At 35.7% G+C, this 25,326-nt stretch overlaps 1 protein-coding gene across 4 annotated transcripts in view; it reads right to left on the minus strand.

The window, feature by feature from the left end:
- Nucleotides 1-25,326, minus strand: part of LOC121327193 (A-kinase anchor protein SPHKAP-like) — a 102,790-nt gene that overhangs the window by 42,419 nt on the left and 35,045 nt on the right. For 3 of the 4 annotated variants that reach the window (XM_041271057.1, XM_041271056.1, XM_041271058.1), the window contains exon 2: nt 18,378-18,457. In XM_041271057.1, coding sequence (XP_041126991.1) covers nt 18,378-18,457 — 80 coding nt within the window. Of the gene's footprint in view, nt 1-3,651; nt 3,774-18,377; nt 18,458-25,326 lie in introns of those variants that run through there. The other variant, XM_041271059.1, reaches the window with a different exon arrangement.

A 25,326-nucleotide genomic window follows, 5' to 3' on the forward strand; every position in this document is an offset into this window, starting at 1 on the left:
ACAAGGACCAATATGAAGATACAGGTTTGATACTGTAGATCTGCTTTCATGTTGGATTCAATCAAAAAATATAGCAGAAGCATTAGATTTGGCAACACTTTAGAATGTAAACACACATTTTTGCTACTTTTTTTTCTAATGCAGGTTTGCAAGGTTTACAAAGGGAATAAATGCATATGTATTAGATCACCACAAACAGACAAATACAAATAAAAAGAAAGCTTTTTAATCAAGCTGTCAAACATATAAAATGTTTTATCTCAACCTTTAAATTTAGTCCTGGGGACTGTAGACTATAACTTCCACTAGATAGATTATCAGTAAAGGAGAACAAAGTGCCAGCTCCTCGCTGTCACCCAGATATACAGTAACTACATCTTTTGCTTGGCGGCTTATCTTTATTACCTCAATTGCCATGCTAAATGCCAGTTTGGATCCAACTGTCGAATATTAGTGTGTGAGTGAGTGGGTAATTTCCAAGCCAGCAGCTGATTTATCCTAAATTGTGCCCAGAAATTCTCTGTCTCCCATTTCAATAAACTTGCGGCAAACCGCAATAAAACTGTGCAAGTTCTCACAAATCATTTTCAACTTCATATTAAACCCGTAACAGCCCATTATAGTTCTCTGTATCTCCCTCCATGCAATGTTTGCCTTCCTTCCTTTGTCTCATATTGTGCGTAGATCACTGTAGCAGTCCATTAACTGTTTAAGCAGCTTACCTAAGCATAAATATGTTTTTTGTAATACCTGGCCAGGTCTTATTTACCCAAACTTGCCAGTAAGAATCAAATTGAACAACATAGTTGAAACAGTACGTATAGCCACGATGGTCTCTATTGACTATATTAATTATACCCCTCTGAGCTGTTTGAGCATTGATTGCAGAGGTTAGGTTGGTTTCAGTCTTAGTATCAGGCTAGTCTTTCCCTAGTATCTGCTATTGTGTTTGGGAACTCCTTCATTTATATAAGCCATGATCCGACTTTAAATGTCATATGGGGTCACATCTATAGAAAGTAACTGAAATGTTTTGGTGAAATTGGTCAGTTACAGAAAAGTATAGAAAATGTCAAGTAGTAAAGGCACAATTCAGTTTGATTAATATACAGCACCTAATGCTTCACTGCATTGATTAGTATCAATATGTTAATGGAAACGCTATTTCTTTTGATAACAAATGGCAAATTCCATGAGTAAATTTGCTTTTTTTTGGACAAAATTGCTTCACATATAATTACATGACCCAATACAGATTTATGTATTGGATGCACTGGTACAATTTGTCCTTAATGCAAGCGAAAGTCTAGTCCCTCATTCTTCATTATATATATATATATATATATATATATATATATATATATATATATATATATATATATATACCTCATTCAGTCTGCTAGAAAGTTCAGCTCTCGAACAATCAATCACACATGCAGGACTGGAATGCTAAGATGGGATCTGCATAAAAACTGAAAATTATACAGACAGGTAAGCAAATAGATTACCAGGCATTTCACGAGATAAATCTAAAAAAATAAATAGAAAGCATTTGGGGACTTGAACAAATCTACAAACTTAAAGTTCAAGTAACTCCCTTTGGTTCAAAGGCTCAAAGGTGTTGTCAGTGATATGCTGCAGTTGACAAGCTTTCTATTTTCCACGGATGAGCCTCTTTGACAAGTCATCCCAAGGTGCTGTGCAATGTCAGAACAATTAAAAAAAAGCAGTCATATCAATAAAATAGTAAAAGGTCAACACAAGATTTTTTATTAAAATGATTTAACCATCTTGCCTGCTGGGGGTCCTGGGGAACTGAAAGTAGCAGAACACAAAAAAGAAACACACATAACTATACAGTATCCAAGGTAACAATCTTACAAAATGCTATTTAATCAAACCGGTTGACTAATCAGGATAAGCTCTAGAAATACTGGAGAGCAGAGTTTAGAGATCACAGACAAAACAAAATCTATTTGAACATTGGGCCCTTTTTTCCACTGTGTTGTAATAGCAAACCATTACTGATATTTTTCATTGTATTTAGTAAGGTCAAAACATGAATCTTTGCTTTAAATCACACTTATTACAATATTTATTATGCCCTTATACGGGCAATTTACTGAAGAGAAGGGATATCTCCAAAACAACTTATAGGGAATAATAATGAAATAAAAAACAGTGAATTAGTGGAGGACACATGTACAGTAAATCACAGTACAGTTTACTCTCAAGTGAAATTGTGAAATATTAAAATAATGCATGAATGCTGTATTTGCCAGTCATACAAAATGGCTCGACTCTATAATGGTTCTTCAGTGAGGAACTTGGTTTATGTTAAGTGGACAGTAAAACATAAAAGATCTTAAGCGGTCAAAGAAGTGGAAGAGATATGATAAACTGCAGGATTTCAAGCTTGTGATTGATCATTTCAGTTGTCTTTTAATCTCGCTTATAGTGTGCATAATCCCAGATAACAACTGTTTGACACTAACACTGTGCTTAGTCCATTAGTTTAATTATTATTATATACTGTTTATAGAAAAGGGAAACTCTTGCTAGAAGATTGACATGTGGTTTTGATTAAATTTAAATAACATCACCTTTTTCAGAATCAATACTTATTCAATGATTTACAAACAAATGGAAATGTGTGAGGTTGATGTTTATTTTAACATGTCATTTTAACTGATGTGCAATTGTCTTCCACAATACTAACAGTAAGAAACTCGGATGCAAGAGTAGATTAGCAACACTTCAACTACTGATGCTATTGTGTCTGTTATTTTGTGGTAATGTGCCAAATGGAAAAACATATTATACTATACTTCTTGTAGTTCTACAGTACCCATTATTAAATAATATTAGAGTACGGTGTACAAAGTTTTTAATATTGGCCATGCTAATGATATAACCTAATTCAACTTGTTAAAACGTAAACTAAAAATCATTGTAAGTTAAAAAGGTATACAAAAACCAAGACATTACAAGGCAAGTCTTGCTCTAGGAACCTGTTTTGCCAGTAAGGAGATGTAATTATGAGGTTAAACTAAACCCTATTTTCAGAATTTAGCTGCAGCTTAAAAATACTTTGCTTCTGGTCCTCATAGGAGGAGAATGTTATTTGCAGAACATCTAATACAGTATGTACAATTATAAAAAAAAAAAAGCAGCAGCATTTTTTCTTGTTAAAGGCATAAAAACATTATTTTAACAAGCTTGTAATATTCTTTTCAGCAATGGTTGAATAATCAAAAGACATACAAGCATTTTCTCCAGAAGGAATGTTAAGTGTCTGCTAGCTGCTTCAACTGGTAGAAATACAAAAACAGATTGAGTAAGGGTTAACTGTATAGTATAATGGTAGTAATTGGATGTACTGTCTTTAAGATTTGGAGCATAATAATAAGAAGAAAAACTATACTCGGTGGATAATGTATTACAAATAATAATAGAAAACAAAGCGACATGTCTTTTAGGTTTTTGTAAAATAACTTATTTCCTAGAAATTCAGGCTCAAGTATCAGTATTGAATTCTTCTTGACTCATGACCAATAAATGGTAATCAAAATCAAAATCAAAATATACCTTAAAGTCTGTAGAAAGTGTGCCAAAAGGGTGATTGTTGTAGAAGAAAGACAAATCACATACCTTGGTAAACCGAGGAAGTATATACCGTTAGCCATCCTTTCAAAAGCAAACAACCAAAACTCCACACTTGCTTTTCTCGACAATAGAAAAAGAAATCACTAGATCACACATCGGTCCTTTACAGCTGCATTGATCTGCCGCTTAGTCTGCTCAACTGAGAAATACCATCGTTTGAGCCACTGTGACTCATGTAAGGTTTATACTTAGCTCAGCACAGCCAGCAGCAATGGCATTCTGTTTAAGTAAATCAAAAGAACATTTATTGAGTGAGACGACAAAACCTTGCAGCATAGTGCAAAATTTTACTCAATCTATTCTCAGAAGTTGTCATTTTTTATGCAAATAGTGATTGACATGCTGCAATGAACAACTACAGTTGCAGAGCTTTGCAACAAAGGACTTTAATCTTCTCTTTAATAAAAGTGGCATGCAGATTTCGTGATTTTTTTTCATCTGTAGTATTTAAAAGATTGGAAATGCTGGCAGTTATATAGGGTGTGGATGTCAGAAAACATTATATAAAGTCAGTAAAAAGGTAAGACCAAATCTGTCCAAATCTCTTTATTTATTTACAACAGGAGTGGGGCACTGCATTGGATGTAGAGCCCATGTGTCCCGTAAAGGTAATTGTCTGCTGGAACTCAAAAGATGACCTACAGACGGTACATCTGTACCAGTGTATGTACCAGTGTAGCAAAGGGTGACACTTAGGTGGAGGAATGAATCGAGGAATTAAAATACGGTCAGTACATTGACCAGAGCCTAGCACAGGAATTTGGAATCGCATATCTGGAACTGTGTTCTGAATACAGGATGGGAAATACCTTGTTTAAACACGGTCTTCTTCATGCTAAAGCATATATTAACGAGGATGTCTGGGTTTGCTGATATATGCAGACTCTTGTGGTACAGGGTAAAGTCAAATGGCAAAATATACAGAAGGAAAGAAGAAGAAGAAGAAGAAGAAGAAGAAGAAGAAGAAGAAGAAGAAGAAGAAGAAGAAGAAGAAGAAGAAGAAGAAGCGTTAAACAGCTGTTTAGGTGAGATATCACCGTTTCATTTCCTCAAAGCATTTTATAAACCAGAACATTTCTGTACTATGTCACTTTCTACAGTCCAAAAAAAAAAAAAATCTGTGACAAATGCATAATGCTACAGTGAGTCATTCTAGATGTATTTATTACATAAGTATCAGGTCTCACTTTTGTCACATCCCACATTGGTAAATACATAAAGCAATATAACCCCCCCATCTTATGCAACTCCAAATCTTCACGTAAACTCACAGAACTATCTACTGCAGAAAATCCTGCCCTTAGTTTACTGCAGTGTTATTGATGATACAGATACCATCAGATACAGTACTTAAGTGTTTCTAGTACAATATAGTATAATAATGCCTGACCCCACTCCCACATAGAATAGTAAGGAGTGCAGATTTTAAATTGCACTATTATAATGCCAACATGGCAAAGTAACCATTTTTCTTTAGAGCTCAGTCAAACACATTAGCTATGCTAATATGGAGAAAGGCTCTTGTCAACCCCTATAGAAATGGTATTTTTAAAATGCCACATAAATTATCAATTCTAATAGCTTTCTTAACCAGACCTAGGTTTCAGTAAATGTTTTTCAAATTGCAACAGGTTGTAGTGCTTTAAGACTTTTTTTTTTTTGTTTAGTAGTTTAAATAACGTACCTGTAATTTTTATTTTCATTGCTAATGTCCTGACAACTTTTTACACTTATAACTTTAGAGTCTGTATCAAAGCTCTTTTCAAAAAAACACTCTAACTGCAGAATCAAACACCAGGCTGAACAAAACTTATTGTCTCCCACTGCTCCCATACGCCAAGTATATTCGATGTTTCTTTCTTCATTTGCTTATTTATACAGGTCTGAAATATTTAGTGGAAATGTAACAACGATTGTAGTTTTGTGAACTGCTGAATTGAAGCATACAGTGTAAGGTATCAATAATGTTTAACCCTTAAAACCTTTCATCAGCATTGTGTCATAGAAATCAACACAAATAATAATGGATTTTCATTGTAAATTAGTTGCATAGGCTAGTAGCATCAACATTTTTTGTTATTATACTACAGTATTCACCAGAGGAAGAAAAACAATGTCATGCCACATATTAAATGCTGAAAGAGGGAATCAAGCATTTAGATATACTGATAACCAGACATGTTTTATGAGTCCAATAACTGTGTATGTTCCTCCTTAAATTAGTTAAAAACATCTATCCACTATCAATAACTGCTTAATCCTTTACACTGTTGTGGTGAGTCTAACCTGGCAGGCACAGGACTGCAGGGCACCACACACACACACTAAGAGCAATTTAGAGTAACCAATCAACATGGTCTTTGGACAGAAACTAGAGTACCCAGAGAAAACCCACATGAACATGGGAGAACATGGGAGAACATGCAAACTCCACACAGACAGACCCCCCTAAGCCAGATTTGAACTCAGGACCCTGGCACTATAAGGCAGCAGCACTAACCACTACACCACCGTGCCACCCTACTTTAGACCAGATTATTAAAATTAATTATTTTTGCTACAGGATCGCACAAACAGTTCAAATGACTATTAAGCCTACAGTTAGAAACACTGATACACATTTTTCATGTGCATCTGTTCTATACAAAATAGGATGGAAATATGTAAATCTATGACAGTCATGGGGATAATGGATTAAATACCCAAATCACTTTTTGGTAATACATATATCTTATTACTGGGGGAATTTGCTATTTCATACACAATTATATCCTTCCTGGAGTCATGTTGAGGACAAGGGCGACTTTATTTTGACAGCTAGATACAACTTTTTTCTAGCAAACATGAATTCTGCTAAAAATAAATAAATAAATGCATTAGCATTCTATACTGTGCCTAATACACTACCAACACATTATGCAAACAGCAAATGATTTACAGCAAGACTACAGGTGGGGATTTTTTACTCACTCAGATCCCTTACTTACAAAACACCTTGGTATCTCTATATAGCTAATGGTCTATTCTTTAAAAACATGCAACAGATTTTGATGAGCAACTCATCTCACAAGTATAATGGTACCACAAAACGTTTTCTTTTTTCTAGGAAAACAGTAGAACTGGGAATTGGGAGTTTGTTGCTGGACAACCTCACTCAGACGACTTGCTCACTTGGTGTCTTGGCAAAGTATTATACTGAGACATCTGTAGTGGTACCCCGAATAGATCCTCTTGTTGTTCAGTTTTTCTTGTAGGGCTCAATTTGACCTTAATAGCTTCCCTAGATCTATGACAGTTTAGAATGGGAAACTTGTTGTCTTTCCGAAAGGAGACACCACCCATCAATTTCATACGTTACCAGTTTGACCAGTTAAATAGGTCTCTCTGCCCACAAACCCTTGCCGTTTCTTTGTTTGGTCCTCCCCCTCCCTGCCGCCACCCTGCAGCGTGCCTTGTCTAGGGGGAAGGTGGCCCCAAGTGTCACTTGTCCTGCCCGCTGGCCGAGCCATTCTTAATCACTGTATTGCATTCATCTTAGCTCGGCCAGCATAGGGGCAGCTATTGAGCTCCAATGGATAAGGCCATGGGCCATATTGTAATGTGAATGTATTATGTATCTGTCGGCTATCATGTTCATGTCTGGCATAACTGTTTGCCTATTGTTCACGCACCACTCAGGCATATCTTTCACAACCAATAAACTGTTATTTTTACTACTAAGTGGATGTCTTCTTTCTGAAAAAAGTATTCCCATAGAAATCTGGTAACTGTGTGAAAACCCAGTCAAGTATTCTCTTTACTCCTAGAAATGTGTTTTAGTTCTGGGTGATTTTAGATACTTTTAGAGATGTTAATTTACAATTTTCCAAACTGTTATATTGATGCATCTGCCAAAAATATGACTGTTTCTTTTATCAATAGGAAAGTGGTCATCCACTTACAAGGAAGATACAAAAAAACTACCAACACTACTGCTATACTGTAAAACATAGTCCCAAACAAAATTAAAAGGTTACATTTATAGATAATTCAGTGTAACGACAGTAAAGCAAACCAAACCTATATAAATAACATTTAAATGTACCCAATTCTAAGTTGCAAAGGCCCAACTATAAAGTTCAGAAATACAGTAGACTCATGGATACAGTTTGTCCTTTATACAAGTTTACCAAAGTATTGTTTCACTTTTCACATGCTTTTCCCATGGTTGTACTGCTATATGCATTTGGTTTTGCATATGTGTTTTTTTTAATAAGCTTTACCATAGGTATCTGGGCTTTACAATGCACTCACTGTGCTTTCATACACTTTGCTATGCTTTTACTGTGGGAAACTTTTATAAGAGGTAATTCAGTTCCATAGTTTAGGCAAACAGTTTGAAATGTGTAAGCTTTTGGGAACAGTCTTGATCCAAGTTTCCCTAATAAACCAAGAACCTTAGATCACAGGACACTATTGGGAACAGATGAAATGAGCGAGGCTGGAGTAAGACCAAGCAAGGAAAAACATGACTAGCCGATTTACTATTCAGCTGCCCTCCCAGAACAAGCGGCTTCTCAAGAAAGTAAGAAACACAGTCATGCTTTCACCTGATTTGTCTGTGTGTACAGTATTTTATTCAATGCCATGCATTTGTTACATAAGCAAAAAATACATCATCACCCTGAACTAGATTAGTTCATGGTTTTGTTTATTAAGAGCCTTCCTTTCCAGTCAAAGCAGCAATTATTTAAAAATATAATTCAATGAATACCAGAAGTGCTGACTTTCTAAACTGCACTATGTCTTGGGAGCGATGGTTAATCTATGATCATCTTGAGAAACAACACTGACCAGATGATTATTACCAGCTTTCCCTTAGCTGATGCAAATGTCAGTAATTGATAGTCCTCAGAGACAACTCTCGCCCTGGGCTCATTAACAGAATAACAGTGTCATTAAAGTTTTTATTGAACCACAGTGTTTAGTTGTCGTTAAAAACCATCCAGGAAGAAAGCAATTTGCTTCAGATATGAATAGCTGGAGCCTTCTGCTAAAAGGCAATTATTTTGGTTTCTGCTTTATGAACCTTTGCATTTTATATATGTTTCAAGACTGAATATTTTTAACACCAGTAGAGCTAACATAGACCCATTAAACCTGGTTGTGTGACACAGCATGTTAGTTTGATTATAGGAAATACACATTGTAAGTATCTGTCGCAGGTAGATATGAAGACACAGGTGTCTATTAATATAGTGGAGGTCCAATCTATCTCCACACATATATTTGTGTATACACCCTAGGAACCATGTGCATGGTTTTGATCAAACTATGCAAGGGAACTTGTATGATTTTTTTTTTTTTTATGACACTGACACACCTGATGCAGCACAGTTTTCAGCTTGAATAGAGTTGGTCGGCACCTGGTTCATAGGCATGGACTACCTGTTTGTCAAGAACAATTAAAACAGCACTCCTGAAGCCTGGAGTCTCATGCACATGGTTTTGAATAAAATAACAGTGCCCTGATTACACTGTAGCTTAGCAGTTTCAGAACACATGAGAGAACATGGCATAAACCTGGCACTTGATCTGACTCTTAAGTAAATGACCTCAGCGAGGGGAGTTAAGCACAGTAAGCTCTTACATATAAGGAAAGACACCATTTATTTAACCTTTTTTTTCATTCCTTAAGCTATTTGTTATTTTTAAGTATTTGTTAGTACTGTATTTAAATAATAATAATAAAAAAACACCTTCAGCTTTAATTTTCTCTCTAAAAGCAGAAAGGCAAGCATGAGGGGAAATAAAAATAGCATCATTGCTGTACATTTCCCCAAAGGAATTCTAAGCAATAAGCCTTAAAAAGAGCTAAAGAAAACTATCTTCCAAATAAAAATGAAAAAGATAGCGTCTTTGTGGAACATCGTCTGCTCCAGCGATAACAATAATTAGAAATAATCAGCCATGTGCCATCACTGGAACATGGCTGTGTGGTCTGACACTGACATTGAGTTTAAGCTGTCCATGACTACATAAAGGAGGCAACAGACCCAAAATGTCCCCAGAAGGTAAGGTGATGACATGATACCAAAGGACATATGACACTGTGCTCACCAAACACATAAATCTGTCACAGGATTAGATGATGTTAATGCTTTCGGGAATGAGAACAGAAAACCAATGGGCAAGTGATTTGCATAATCTATGAGCAATGATTACTGCTAGGTCTGTCATGTGATTGAGAAAGCAAGTATGTCAACTAAAAGAAAAAAGGCTGACTTCTAGTCCACTCAAAAAAACTGGAATGTTGCTTATTAATAGATCCCTTTGTTCCAATGGTATCACACCACTTATTGAACTTATTAAAGAAAGAGTTTGTGTGTTTAATTCTATGCTGCTGAAATCACTGAATTCTCCCTTTGGTTGTGCAAGGCTATGTGGATTACTTAATAAAATGCAAAGATTACGGGTCTTGGCAAATCAAACCCTGCCATGAATGAATCATACTAATCTGCTTCAATTCAAATACAAATAATCTGTATCTTTTGCTGTTGTGTGTTTTGATGCTATCGAGCAAACTAACACAAATGTCAGTAACATGCATTCTAGTTTAGAGCTGTGAGTAGGAATAAAAACATTGGCGGCGTTTACATGCACAAATCATGACAGTTTTCCTCACAGCCTGTTTGCCCGTACCAATGCAGATTACTCGATTCATAGTCATTGAGGGGAGGGGATATTTAAATGTCCGTGCCTGCTTACTAAGTAGGAAAAGAACGACTCTGAATATCGTGAGGAGAGCTTCACACGTTACCATGAGGATAACAACATTTAACAAGAGAAATTAATTAATGTGTATTGTTGCGCAAATTTTGAAATATGCCAGGCATTAGCTACTTGTTTGTCTGGTTACCTTTCCAACACACACGCAAAATTATATAAAATATAATATAATTTGTAGAAGTTTTACTACTGAGAATTTATATGTGTATGTGTGTGTGTGTATGTGTTGGGAGGGTTTCTATGTTTTGTACAGCCTTCCTGCTGGAGATTACATGATATTAAGTCAGAAAAACAGGCTCTTGGCTGCTTAAACCTCGTGAGCCACAAGGTCGATTCCTTCTCTCGTTTACATTGGTTTTAACAGCTTTTTTTTTATCTGAGAAAGCGATTGACGCTCTGCCAAAAGGACTTCCTTTTGTTGATTCACGATGTATTTGTGTGACGAGGTCACACAGTTATGACTCTAGAGTCGATTTTCAAGTGCCTGTAAACCAAGCCATTGATGACAGTGATGTAATCAACAGTATTTGCAGAACAGTACAGAACAATAAATGGAAAAATCAGATAAGTGATATTTAAGACCAAAATGTCACTTGGTAAGTGTTGGTATCATGCTACAGTACAGTATATTAAAATGACTGATTTATAGTATGTGAAATAACTGCGTGTGTTCTCAAGATACATCTAAATATGTATGTGATATATAGACATCTCTACTTAGCTCTACAATATGATACTCCCCCAATTCAACACAATCAAATAAGCTGTTTTACAGATATATGGAAAACACGAAGCCTGATATACATATATACGACCACCACCACTATATCCCCATTTCCTGGAGTTTCACCCCCTGCGGAAGAAAAAAAATCCTCTGGTCTACTGTTGTTCTTAGACAGAAACTATTACAAGGCTTTGGCTTCTGTGGGTTCTGTGTATATATATATATATATATATATATATATATATATATATATATATATATATATATATATATATATATATATATAATCTGCATCCAGCATTACATATCACTTTTAAACACCTCTGGGGTCTTTTCACGTGGAGTTTATCGATGAAGTCTTTGTTTTACCCAGGAGCAGCTGGAAATGTCAAGATGAATGAGGAAAAGGTGTTTAGTAAAGTATAGGTTGTATGTTTTTCTTGTTTTTTAGCCTTTTGATGTGCGTTGCTTTGAGACGTTACAGTGATGTCTGCAACTTGCATTTCAAGCTGACCATTTTAAGGAAATCCAACATATCCAGGGTGTGAAAGATAGTTATCACTACTGCAATGTCTGTAATTCAGACATGTTACTAAAAAACCTGAAAATATACAAATTATAAAACACCACCAAAAATCACACTGAAACGTGAACATCAAAAAAAGGTATGGGCACATGCTACACAACCTACAAGAAAGGTAAGAGTACCTCTATGGCCCAAAGTGTTGCATCACCTAGAATTGTTGTCAGTTTTTCATTACATATATAAAACACTACAAAGCGATATGTAATTCAATATGTAATTATTCAGCAGGTTTAATCCACCCTTTGAAGCAAAATGTGTTAATTCTATAGGGTGATGCAACACGTTTGGCCAAAGCTGTACATTTTATTTGAAACTTGCAGCCTGGAAGACTCTGGGGAAGGTTACCCAAGGCATACAGAGATCACACACTGTGAGGTTTACCCATTGCAAGTGTGAAGATAGACACAGTTAGAGATGAAACCTGACAGATTGCTTCACAGACAGAGGTCCCAGTAGAGAGAGAGAGAGAGAGAGAGAGAGAGAGAGCAAGCGAGCAAGCAGTCAGTGCTGTACATAGGGCCAAGTTAAAATTTAACAAACTGCTTTGGTTGGCTTCAACTCTTTTAAATGTGTGTCACCTCTAATATTCCTTAAAATGAAAAATGTGATTCTAGTTAGATTTTTTGCCAACCTATAAACAAACCTGGTGTATTTAAAGATTTCTATGGCTGGATAATGCTTGAAGGGAATAATTTAAATTTGAACTGTGAACTGAGTAGATTATATTACAACAACTCTTCCCTGCTCTAACAATCATATACAAAAAAAAAACAAAAACAAAAAAAAACCTACTGATTACTACAGGTAATTATTACAGACTTGTTTTTGTTGCTTAAATAAGATAAAGGTTACAAAGAATGACTTAAATGGCTTCATTAGCCAGCCATGGTTATGGGCTGCTGTAACATTGAGAATATACAGTATTTCTAAAATGATACTCAAAACACTCCAGTTTGTTTTAAAGTACAGTGTTGAGCTGACATAAATAGTGTAATGGACCTTCACCAGTTCAAACAACCTGCATAGAAGACCAAGTCTGAGATGGATTAAAGCTACTGTGTCCTTCAATCACTTTCAGCACTAAAATAGAATTCCTTGGTGTATGTTTACTATGTTGTACCATAGTTTAGCTTTGGTGAACTAATTCTTCAGAAATCAGTTTTTGGGATCCATTTTATTGATTTAAATATCTAAAAAAAAAGGCCCATCCCTGGTGTTTTACCTGTGCAAAAATAGATCAAAAACAACTTTTTGGAGGGTTGAATTTTCAATTTTGGAACAATATTTCAATAATGATACAGCAGTATTTAAATTTTAGTGTTAAGGTTTTAATTGTTTCACGACATTCCTATGATTTCATCTGCTGTTATTGCTGTTATATCTTTTCTGTAATATGTTTTCTAGCTAAATATTGGGTCTTTGGTTGAGAAAAAAATGTCTGCCTATTGTTTCTAGTATTTTTGGTACAGCAAAGCAAAGTCCAGTTCTATTGCTACTGACAGAGAGAGAGAGAGAGAGAGAGAGAGAGAGAGAGAGAGAGAGAGAGAGAGAGAGAGAGAGAGAGAGGGCAGGAACTTTTTGGCTAACATCTTAGAAATGTCTTATTGCACTTGAGCCAGTCATTCTTCCTGCTTAAAAGATATTTATTGGAAATATCTTTTCTGCCTTTCTAAATGATCACTCGTTGATGTTTATTCTTCTATTTTAGGGATGTTTTATTCAAAAGCAATGCTAGTGTAAAGCTGTAAGCATTTCTCTTTTTGACCATATGGTCACAAGCTATTTAGCCGCAGAATAAATATTTAACTGATGATAACAGCAACAGAGGACATTTCTGTGTATTACCTCCTTACTGATGAATAGCACATCACACGGTAGTTATTCTGGTTTACCTCTATATGTGTGCTGGAAACCTCCTTTCAGGTGATGTGCCAATGGTACTGTTAAGAATTCTTCAGGGTATTAGCTGGTGTTGTATAATAATGATAATGATAGTTTTCTTCTATAGTGATTATTTTAGATCAAAATCATTCTAGCATATGTTTTCTTAACATTATTCACAGCAGTTACCTGGTCTTGTAATTGTAAGTAATTGTTATGAATTAGGAATCTCTGCAAGAAAACCAATGATAATCAAGCCAGTACTACAGTAGAAACTCAACAGATAGTAAACATTGGATTTACTTTGCTATTTATTGACTACTGCTGGGGGTTCTTTTATTCATGCAGGCTGTTTGTATACAGCATATGCACAAAGATCACATATACTATCCTGCTGAGTGTCATCATTTTCCACATTTCCCATTCATCCTGCTTAGTTGGAAATGCTTACGCAAAAGACAAAGAAAAGGCATTAGCTTAACCGTGGGCTGGCTTCTCTGTAAAGACATTGCCAAAGTTTCATTTTTATATGATGCAGAAAAGCTAAATGAGCTCAAGTCAATGTGAGTAACAGACGGGATCATCTCATGGCGCCGTTACCCTGTGAATTTCCCTATCAAAAGCACCACATGTCTAGTAGTTTCTATTCTGTATTCATCCTGTAGTGAGCTACATATGCTGTGTGGAAATACATTTGTTAGAGAGGGGAATAAATAGCATAGCCAGATTATGTATTACATAAGCAAACTCCAAATATAAAAAAAAACAGTTTTTTTAAATTTTTATAAAGGACATATAAACCAACTTTTTGCTGCAAATATTATTTTATAACTAACAACATGTAGCCCAGTAAATGCATTTAAAAGTAAGCAAAGTAGTAAAAATAAACTTTTAATAAAACTGCTTTCAATGCAAAGGTTTTTTTTTATTTGTTTATTTGGTTTTATATAGGGATTTCTCACTGTAATCTGGACAGATTCTCCAATGCTGTAAAAGGCTATGAAAATCCAACTGTGGTTTATGTCATCAGGTTGTAGGTGGATCAAATTGAATCAACCTTCTTAGTGTGATAAGTGGTCTCATTCACACTTCATTTATGATTGAGCTTTTAAAGATGACTGAAGGTTTCAGTAGACCGAGGTTTAACATCTCATACGAAACACAAACACAGTCACGCAGCAACAGAGAGAAGGCTGTCATTAGGACTGAAGTCATTGTATGTTGTATCTTGCTCTTAATTGTACTGTAATTCTTGATATGTATTTTTTGTATACAACTGTAAGTCACCCTGGGTAAGGGCAATAATAATAATAATAATAATAAGAAGAAGAAGAAGAAGAAGAAGAAGAAGAAGAAGAAGAAGAAGAAGAAGAAGAACTCTGATGCATAAGAGGTGGCAAAATCTGCTGCATAGAAATGCTGAATGATTGAGTTCCAACAGAAGATGTATTTTAAATCAAAATGATTGTCTCAAGCATAAGCAAATGAATAGCAAATATGTAAAGAGATAAAGTAAGTCAGAAAGCGTGGTGCAAAAATAAAACAGTAACAATTGAGAACAGTGTTTAAATATTCATGGAAGAAAGGAAATCATAATTAACAAAAAACAAAAATAGCAGATGTAGAACCCAGTATAAATGCCATGAACACCAGAAGGGAAAACAAGTCATTCTAAATGCATTTCCGGACTGGCTTTGAATTCCATTTGCTGTTTGACTGATATATTAGTCTATGTCTATAACATATTTAAATCTTTGGCAAGTTGTTATAACTGCTGTACACAAGCAGCATGACAGATTTGTGCTTTTTGCTCAGAAGGCATGCCATTGAATGGCCCTGTGACTACAGGTAAGGAAAGAAGAAAATCAGTGTGAGATTATCAGTCTTTAAGTATTATCTGTCAAATCCAAAAGCAAGTTAGTGTTTTTTTTTTCCTCATTAGTATATTTTTGTAGTGTACTTAAATGGTATGCTTTAAATACATAGTTTATTGTGAATGCTTCTAATGGACTTCAAGTAATTACAAAGAAAAAAGCTTGAAAGCATGTTTACCCTGTAGAGTTAATTCATTTAGGGAGCACTCTGCTAGGAAATTAATAATATCTCTAACTGAGCTCACCATAATCATATTGATTTAAAAAGAAGGCACATTGAAATTGGTGTTTCCAAAAGCATGTGAAAATTAAAACTGAAAACAGAGTATCTGTGGACCCATGGGCAGATGAAAAAAAAATGCTCTGAAATATATTGTCTCTATAATTTACAGTGATTAATCCCATTGTCAAGAGGGATACATTTTGCAATTTGTAAAGTTTATTGTTGAACAAGACATGACACAGCTTGACTTGTTTTTACATCATTAGACTTTTCTTAAAAAAAAAAAAAAAAAAAAGCGAAACTAGGGCAGTGCTGAATTTCTTCTTTGATCAAAGAACATTAATAGAAATTGTCCTGGCAAGCACTAGAGAAATCAGTTGGAGCCACATTACTGTATCTGGAGGTGGTTGAGTTGCTGGCACTACTGGACAGCAGCCACATTCAATCCCTCCTGTGGTTTCGGCTGATTAAATTGAACTCTCTGGGTATATGAACAGTATAACACCAGCACAAAAAGAACTTCAGAAAGCAGTAGCAGTGTTACTCTTTTCTTAGTGTTTTTCTTATGTCTGCTTTAATTGCGAATTCTTTGTGATGTGGATTTCAAACCAGCTGGTACTAAACATTTCTTAAATCTATTTTAGTTTTTTATTAAACACCAAACAATAGCACAACATCAAATTTAGTAGAACAGCACTGAAAAAAATGACATTGACATTGCGCCTGTTTGAGGGCTACAGGCTGCATAACCAAATCATGCAGATTCTAATTGCGGCTGTGTGATGAGCTACAAGCTCTTGTTAACAGCACTCATTCACCCTGGTGAAGCACTTGCACAATTTGTTTATCATCAACTAGCTTCAAAAAACATTAGACGGTGTCCAAGAAGCAATAATTATGTACCTGCAACACAAAGGAGGTTAAGTGACTTGCTCAAGGTCACACAGTGAGTGAGCCTCCTGGGTACAAGCCTTTTTGTTTGTCAATTAATAAAGTTTTTTTTTTTGTTCCCTTTCAGTTGTACTGCTCCCTGTCTTTCCATTGTTTTCAAACATTTAATAATTTGAAGAAAGCGCTCTTTCCCTGAAGTGCTATAACTCTCCTAAATTAAAGTATGAAAACAAAAAACAGAGCCAAAAAAATCTTCCACAAGAAAAGGCGGACCAATGCTAATGCTGCTAATGCATATATAAGGGTGTGACTTTCAAGTGATTCGATAGCCTTGAATACCCCACCCACCGCTCTCAATAGCATATGTAACAGGATGGAGACTGGGTTTGAACCGGCAACCCAACACACCGGAAGCAAGCGTCTTAACCACAATGCCAAAAAGAACCAGGCTCGTCTACATTCATTTAGAGCTTTTAAACCTCATCTCACCAACGGGATATAATCAATAACAGCAGAGCATCACACTGCCCGTCACACATATTAGCATTCTCGCTTAACCATTATCATTAACAGAGCCCACTGCACCACCACCTATCACACTACAGCCCACAGTTTATCATGCTATTATTAAATAATAATACTTTGCAGGATCAAGTAGTTTAAAATACCTTTTGTTTGGCTGAGCTGATAAAGAATACTCACAACATTTTCTCTTCAGATTTAAAACCATGAACCAACATACTTAGCATTGTAGGGATCACTGCTGACTAATGTGTTTCAGTCACTTCAATCTAGTAGCTGTCTTACAGTGCCCAATCCTCTCTAGGATGTTCTGTGTTGTCACTCGTGATTGATTTTTCAAATGTGTATCATTTGAATTGACGAGTGAGTTAAGAGAAGATTGCTTTTTATTTAACCATCGAGACAAACAGACACAGACACATAAACAGACCAACCTCTTGTATTCCATTGAAGCTTTCTAACAGCTACAGTTCTCAATGTATTCATGTTCTGCTTTAATCTTTTACTGGGAAAAATAACAGCAGTATGACTTCAGCCTAGCATGGGCGGAATCTACTTTGCAGCTAGTTCATTGTTCATGTTAATGAGAGTAATTTTAAAGTGCTGTTGTTGTATCCGCATTTCAAGTAAAGAGATTAGAGCGACTCTCTTCCCTACACTTTATAATTAAAAAAAGGTAAGTCAAAAATATAATTACTCTCTGATATACATTTACATATATTACATTGTAACAGAAACGGATCTGCATAACTCAATCTCACCATGTCCTGCTACTGTATACAGTACAACTCCAGCATCACAGTATCCCATTGCACATTATAAAAAACAAAATCCTAAATGATCTTTAAAGTATTTTGTACTCTGAACAAATGAGACTGTGATGTACTTCAAAGATGCAGAGAAAAACAAGAACATTAAAATTGTTCCAATTCAACAATCACATGTAATGTTTATAACACTATTGGAGATTGAATGTCGTTCTGCTGAAGAATATCACATGTCATTTCTTGGCTTTAAGGCTTAGAAAGGTGTTATTTTTTTTAACAGTTATTTTTCTTTTTTACTTGTTTAGTCACCTTTGGTGTTAGTGCAATCTGCTATTTTTCTCAATATAACTCGAATATGTCTAAGTAGGTCAAGATTTTACCAACGCAGAGTTTTCTGAATGTAACTGTCGAATGTGACAAGTTCCTGGTATTCAGATATGAGTTCTGTTTTGAAATACATTTTCGCACCCCTTACCTCTCTGTTAAGTTTTTCAGCATGTTGATCAAAGCGCTTAACATGTCTTCCCCCTCCTTTTGAAACGCATAGCCTTTTACCTGGAAAACACAAGCATAATTTGGCAAATCAGCATGATGTTGTGTACATTAAAAAAAGTCAGCTAAACAGAATATGCGCTTATGCTGAATTTACATGCATTTGTTGTCCAGTGTGACTATTTAATGTATCCACAACAAACCCACACATAGCCCAACCTTTTGCTCAGTTTTCTGTCGTTCACAATAAGAACGCCTGCTGATTATCTGCAGTTTTATCACAAAGAAAGAAGGAAAAAAGACTCACACCAAAAAACAAAACAAGTGAGGAACTACTAGGTTAGAGGATGGCCTGTTTTCTTTTGAACCTACAAACCTGCCTTGGCAATGATTCAACAAATCTTCTACCTTCTCGTTCTGCTGCATTTTAGCAAGTGAAAACTGTCTCCAAACATACACAAGTTGGGAAAAAGGGGCATCTATTCACTTCAGATGTTTTGACATTTTTCAATCAATTTCTCCTTTAAAGACTTTTGCATCTCAGTCAACTGAAACTCCCCCTTTGACTTTATACTTAAAACCTCTCTGTGTGAGTCAACTCTGTACCTCTGTTGAGTCCAACTAATGAGGAAATATATGTATTTCTTCCCCGGAGCTAACCTGTGGTAACCATTGACAGGGCATCTATGTCTCTACCAGATCTTCACCTTCTATTTCATACTGCTGATTCATTGACAAAATAATGTGTTTAATCTTCATTAGCACTCAATCAATCCTCCTGTCTGGAGGACTGCATCATTGTGGTTGGAAAAGCCAATTCCCTTATTAGTCTCAATGCTCAGCTCTACAGAAGTCTGTTCTGTTCTCCAAAGGATAAGCCATGTCATTAACTTCAGAGAAACTGTAAGATTACCCAAGTGTCTTGACCGCCTCGAATATATTGGTAAGATTCTGTCTGCAAACCCTGGTTTCACTTCCTTTTTCATTCCACCTGGAAGGTGAAATTGTCCCCAACCATTCATTAACCAACTAGCTGCATTCTTTGTTGACTGACTTGCTTTGAGACAGAACATGCTTTGACCTAGAAGACACTCCTAAATGACATAGGAAGTACCAGTCTAATATATTTTCAGTGAAATGGGGAGTACAAACATTTTTTTACTTGTTTTAGAACCAGATATCATGAGTTAAAATGACAATAAGCACATTTCAGACCCATGTTTCTAATGGAAGTGCAACGCAGGTAAGATGAATGGAATTATTTTGTTAGCTATAATACCTTATTTTCAAGTCTGAACAACTGTCATAAAAAGGTTATAAATGCACATCTCTGGTTTTCCTTCCATGTTCTAATGAGGCATCTAACTGGGTGCAAGTCCTGAGTTGTAAACTAGGAGTTTTTCCCTTGTTTAATGTGTGCTGTGAGACCCAGATTTTACAGATTGCATCGTGACAATACTGCCTCTGCTTCTGCTGGATTCAAAAACTAAAATGTCAGTAAAGTCTTTATTCTATGGAGCATTTTAGTTTCATTTAAACCCTCTTTAAATATTTCTTCCAGGTGTTACTGTTTATTTAGTAAAAGTTGCAAAGTCATTGTGTTCTATACTGTAACTGGAAAGACGTATAACCACTGGCAGCATAATGACACTTGTTCCTGTTACATTTCTGGATAGGGCTGTAACACCAGTGTTTGACAACAGCAAGATGGGAACTTGCAACCCAGACTCTTTTCAATTAATCAGACATGATCAGACCTTTACTACTTGTGGAAGTCATGTGTCTTAAATGTGTCTTTGAATCAAATTCCCTATGGTAGCCAATGTTTGTTCTCTCTCTCTCTCTCTCTCTCTCTCTCTCTCTCTCTCTCTCTCTCTCTCTCTCTCTCTCTCTCTCTCTCTCTCTCTCTCTCTCTCTCTCTCTCTCTCTCAATACTTGCCTGCTCAGTATAACATGACTAACAGAATAATTCAAGCAAACTATATTTAATTTCCTGGGAGAAAATAAAGTACTGTAAAGTCTGCCTCTTAAAATAGAGCTGCAATTTTTTTAAACGGATGAATTAGCAAAATATATTAATTAAAATGAGCAATGATCAGCCTCTGCCAGATTTAGAGTTAGTCAAGTCGTCTAATGTAATGCAGAAGATAATAAAAGTGATTAAAAGACTAGTAGTGTGCAAGAGCAATGCATGGTGTGTTTTTTTAATGAACTTGGGTCAATATATTCTACTGAAAGACAAAGCAGTTGCCTTTGAATACATTTCACATCAATTTGAATGTTATCTTTGATATAGGTCTCTGTTTAAATGCCAGCCTTAATTATTAACACAAAGACCACCACAGACAACAAGGAGAAAATGTTCAATTTTTTTTTTTTTTTTCTGGCTAGATTATACCTTATCCTTCCAGGTCTTTTGTGTTGACCAGCATTTGTGATTCTTCTTAAATATTATACCAGTATTTATGGTTCTGATAAAATGTTGAATTTATGGTGATATGTATTTATTTATTATTATTTATTATTTATTAATTTATTTCCATGATAGCTATGCATTAGTGATGTTTAATTAAATGTTAAGTTATATGGTTCAATTACATAAAAACAACAACTAAAATAGAAAACAGATCTTATGTGGCTCATAACATAACTTCACTAAATTGTTCTACAATAAATCATTTTCTGTATTGTATGCCTTTTCCAATTGCTCCACTAGAACAGGCTGTACAATGCAACCTAATCACGATGTAATATCATCTGCCACGTCTGCCCCCAGTTGAAAGATCATCTACAGTATATTGGATACAATATAATATATTCCGAAACTATAATTATTCACAGTCCTCTAGTCTGCTTGAATGTTTTATCGTCCTTCGTATTGAAAACTACTTAGGGACCGTCCTTCCTCAGACTGTGCTGGAGAGAATTTTCTTCGTTCTAGTATCTAACTGATATCTAGTTCTCTCTGGCACACAGAGCCTCTTTCTAGTGTGTTACGAGGTTGAATCTTGTCCAGTAAGCATCTGTGACCCCAATTTATTCTCACCAAGTTGGGAATCTGAAATCCTCTGATCAGTCAAACAGTCTTCTTCAAAATATTTATTTTTCAAGCTCACAACTTCCAGATCTAAAGTTCCCCATGGTAACCATTTGAATAACCATTGTTTAGCATGCTCATGGAATTTCAAAATTGTTAGGAGACTTATTTATAATGCGTATCACATACAGTAAACACAACTCCATATATTTCATATATTACAACCATCTTACTTCCTGACATGTTACATTGGCAGTTAGGTTGGCAGTAATTGCATTATGGAGGACACACTTATTGATAACGCAAAGATTCATTTTTTTTCTTTGTTTTGTAAATTTTAACATCATAATTTAAGATGAGTTTCTTCTCTTGAGGGAAAATATATATGTTGGAGTAGAAAAAAAAAAAAAAAAAAAAAACCTTTGAAAATAGCCTCCTTAGGGCACTTCAATAACTCTACTGTCTTTTCAACATCCATTCAAGAATCTGGCTCCTGACGTGATGGAAACAAGAATTTCACACACTCACACCTCAAATCTGGACAGTTAATTCAATATAGCAATCAATCTCTTCAGATGGTCTCTGGAGTAGTCCAGTCAATACACAATGCATTTTATATTTAATAGTATTTATACACAGAAATACAACCCATGACATACAGATGATGCACCAAGCAGTGGTGGAGGAAGAGGAAGATGGGCCCTACTCCAGGACCTTATTGAGGGCCCCTCTCCCCAAACGTTAATTTAACCCTTATTTATAAACAAACATACCAAAGCAAGTGTTCAATATTGAACTATATTTAATTGTCCGAATGTTAGCATGTATGAAACACTACGTAATAAGAACTTGTTCTACTCGCCTACTTTATTTTATTTTGCGTGCATCTTTACATCCAACACTACACTATTTTTTAATCATAACTGAACAGGTTTAATCACTAACCCTACCAGGATTCCTCATTCTGCGATCACAGAAATTATTACAGAATTCACCATTCTGCACAGACATTTGCAGAAATTGTCTCACACAGGAAACCATTTTTTTTTATTACTATTATTTTTATATGAGAAATGCAGGCATGTTGATTTGCTGTAGTTTATTTCGGTGCACGCAACAGCACCCAACAGCTTCCGTCTAAACTACAGGATGAATCGTGCACACAGAATGTAATGTCTGTGCTGAATAGTACCCCAAAACCTTCCATGAAGATGTGCCTGCACTACCTGCCATTGCTCCACCACTAGCACCAAGGAAACCTAAAGTCCTCTATTAATCTCTTCACCTGCCTGTGGATGGAATACTGTATATCTTAGCTTTCACTGTGAAAGAAACTGCCTTTGCCAAGCCAAGTGAAACAGCCAAGAGACAATCCCCTTGTTTAATCTGCGAGCATGAAAGGCAAAAAGGAAACCCACTACAGAGCTGTAGATTCAGCTCCTTTTATAATATCACTCAAACACGGTTTGGATTTACTTCATTTCACACAACATTAAATACACTGCATTTTTAAAGGCAAAGCTGGTTGGATCTGTGAGGTTGTGGTTTATTGTTTTTTTTTTTGTTTGTTTTGTTTTTTTTTGCACAACATATACAAGAAAGTCTGCAAATGAAAATGCAATGATTACAGTAGCAGTGTATGCTTTATTTTTTTTCAGTGCAACTAGCTCGTCAAACATCTGTATTCAAAAGAAGGAATGCTTTGGTGATTTTCACCACTGCGGTTCTAACATTACATTGTTAATCTAGGAGACCACAACATTCACAATGAAAAGAATGACGCAGGATTACCGAATACCACAGCTGACTAATAAAGTATTATGATGCTAATGAGAGACATTTATAAATGGCATACAATTAAAAAAAAAAAAAAAAAAAAAAAAAAACCTCACACACAAAAATAACAAACACGATTCCCTAACTTTCTTTGACCTTCTGGAGACTAGAATTTATGAGAAAACTGGAGTTATTTATGTTACAATATAGTTTTATGTGAATTCCTCTTCTTTGAAGAAAAGGTCACGTGAAACAATATAAAAAGTATCAAATACTGAAGCAGAGTTTTTAGAAGCCAGCTTTTTTTAAATTTTTATCAAGCCACATTCACTCAGAGAGAGACTTCTATCTGATACTAAACGTCTTTTTTTTACCTTATTTATCTGTACTGTGACCACATTGTTTAAAGATTACTGTACACCAAATATTTTTGTCAACCACAAGGAATAAACGTGTGATATGGCTGAGGTAAAGATTTAGGCACTATACAGGTGAATGTAATGTTGAGGGTCTGTGCTGGGACTATGTATGGGGTTTGGGATGTGTGCTAAAGAAAGGGACTTGCTGATTGAAGTAAGCCAGATTCAGATGTCTTGTGAGGCCAGAGTTTCATGGTTTGGTTCTCACTCAGCTCGACAAATAGCCAGTATAGAACCACCCATACCCGTACAGTACCAAGCCCTCATGGGTCGGATGTGCCAGTGAAGAAGGGATATAGTTGTATTTAAAGGGTGCTCTGGAGAAGACCAGTTACAGCTTGTGTGAGTCTGCTGTCTGTGTAAATGAATGGATGATGATCACTAAGCTAGTTTTTAAATAAAGGTTGTCAAATGCTATTTCTTTCACTCTGGTTTGTCAAATGACATCTGCTCTCTGGTTATATAACCTATTAAAAATTGAATCACGCAATGGTTTAAAAATGCAGATTGCAAGTTTAATATTTAAGGATTTAATATACACCCTGTCAGAAAAAAAAGATCATCCAAAACTGCAGATTATATTATGGTAATGTTTTTTTTTTTTTTTTTTTTTGGATAGTACATGAACTGACTTACAAACAATACCTCAGGACAAAGTTTCTTGTTTAATTATTATTATTATTATTACTGTGACCACAATTATTTGTCTACATGACTTACAAATGTTGTAAATAGATTATAGTGCTGTTACTTACATTTGTATGCTTTGTATGCTTTATATGCATGGTCACCAACCGTAGTTTTCCCTTCAGCTAAATGACTAGGGGCTCAGACTGACAGGATTGAAGTAATATAAGGAGAATAAAGTGACCAAAACCTAACAGACCAAATGACCCAGCCACCAGGTGCAGGCACAGTAAGGAGCCATGCTCTAAGATTGACAACAATGGCCACACAAGATGGCTTTCTCCCTACTGCAAGAATAGCTAGTGAATTACATGAACACACACAGCCCACTGTTTTCGTTACCCATGTTAGAGCCAGCCTTCCCCAAAGACATTTTCAGAGAAAGCTACACTTGCTTGGTCTTGTCAATGCTCAGAGGTGACCTGTATTGTTTTCAGATTATGGGCAGGCCCACCAATGGCATGCAGACGGCAGATTAAGGCTGAATGCTTGTCCCTGAGTTCTGCACTCCAATCAGTGGGGAGGAGTAAGTGCGATAGTGTGGGGCAGCTCAGTGAATAGACATGGCATTCTGTGCATTCAGGTAACCTTTCCTGACAATGACATTTCAGCAGCATATTGTCTGGGTTCTTTAGAATTCCACGTAGGAATGCTTTTAGGAATGAACATGGCATAACTAGTACTAGAGTGGCACTTTAGTGGTGGGTAATATTCGTAAAAGCTTAATAATAATAACAAATGCAAAATTGTTGTAGGTACACTTGACCAAAATTACTATGGGATTAAAAAATGTACTGTCGGATCGTTGGACCCTATCACTAAAACACCCGTCGCCAGATCCAGTACTATAAAACAACTATCAGACACTACCAGTATCTGTTTACTGGCTGTGATGAACTTAATTTAATTAGAAACAGTCCCAAAACTTTGGTTACCCAAGGGCATCTGGTATACTTTAATAAAGACAAGATATGCAGCACGTTTGTTGTCATGTTATTTGTCCCATCCAATAA

This window comes from Polyodon spathula, chromosome 14, assembly GCF_017654505.1.
Source record: "Polyodon spathula isolate WHYD16114869_AA chromosome 14, ASM1765450v1, whole genome shotgun sequence".
NCBI lineage: Eukaryota > Metazoa > Chordata > Actinopteri > Acipenseriformes > Polyodontidae > Polyodon > Polyodon spathula.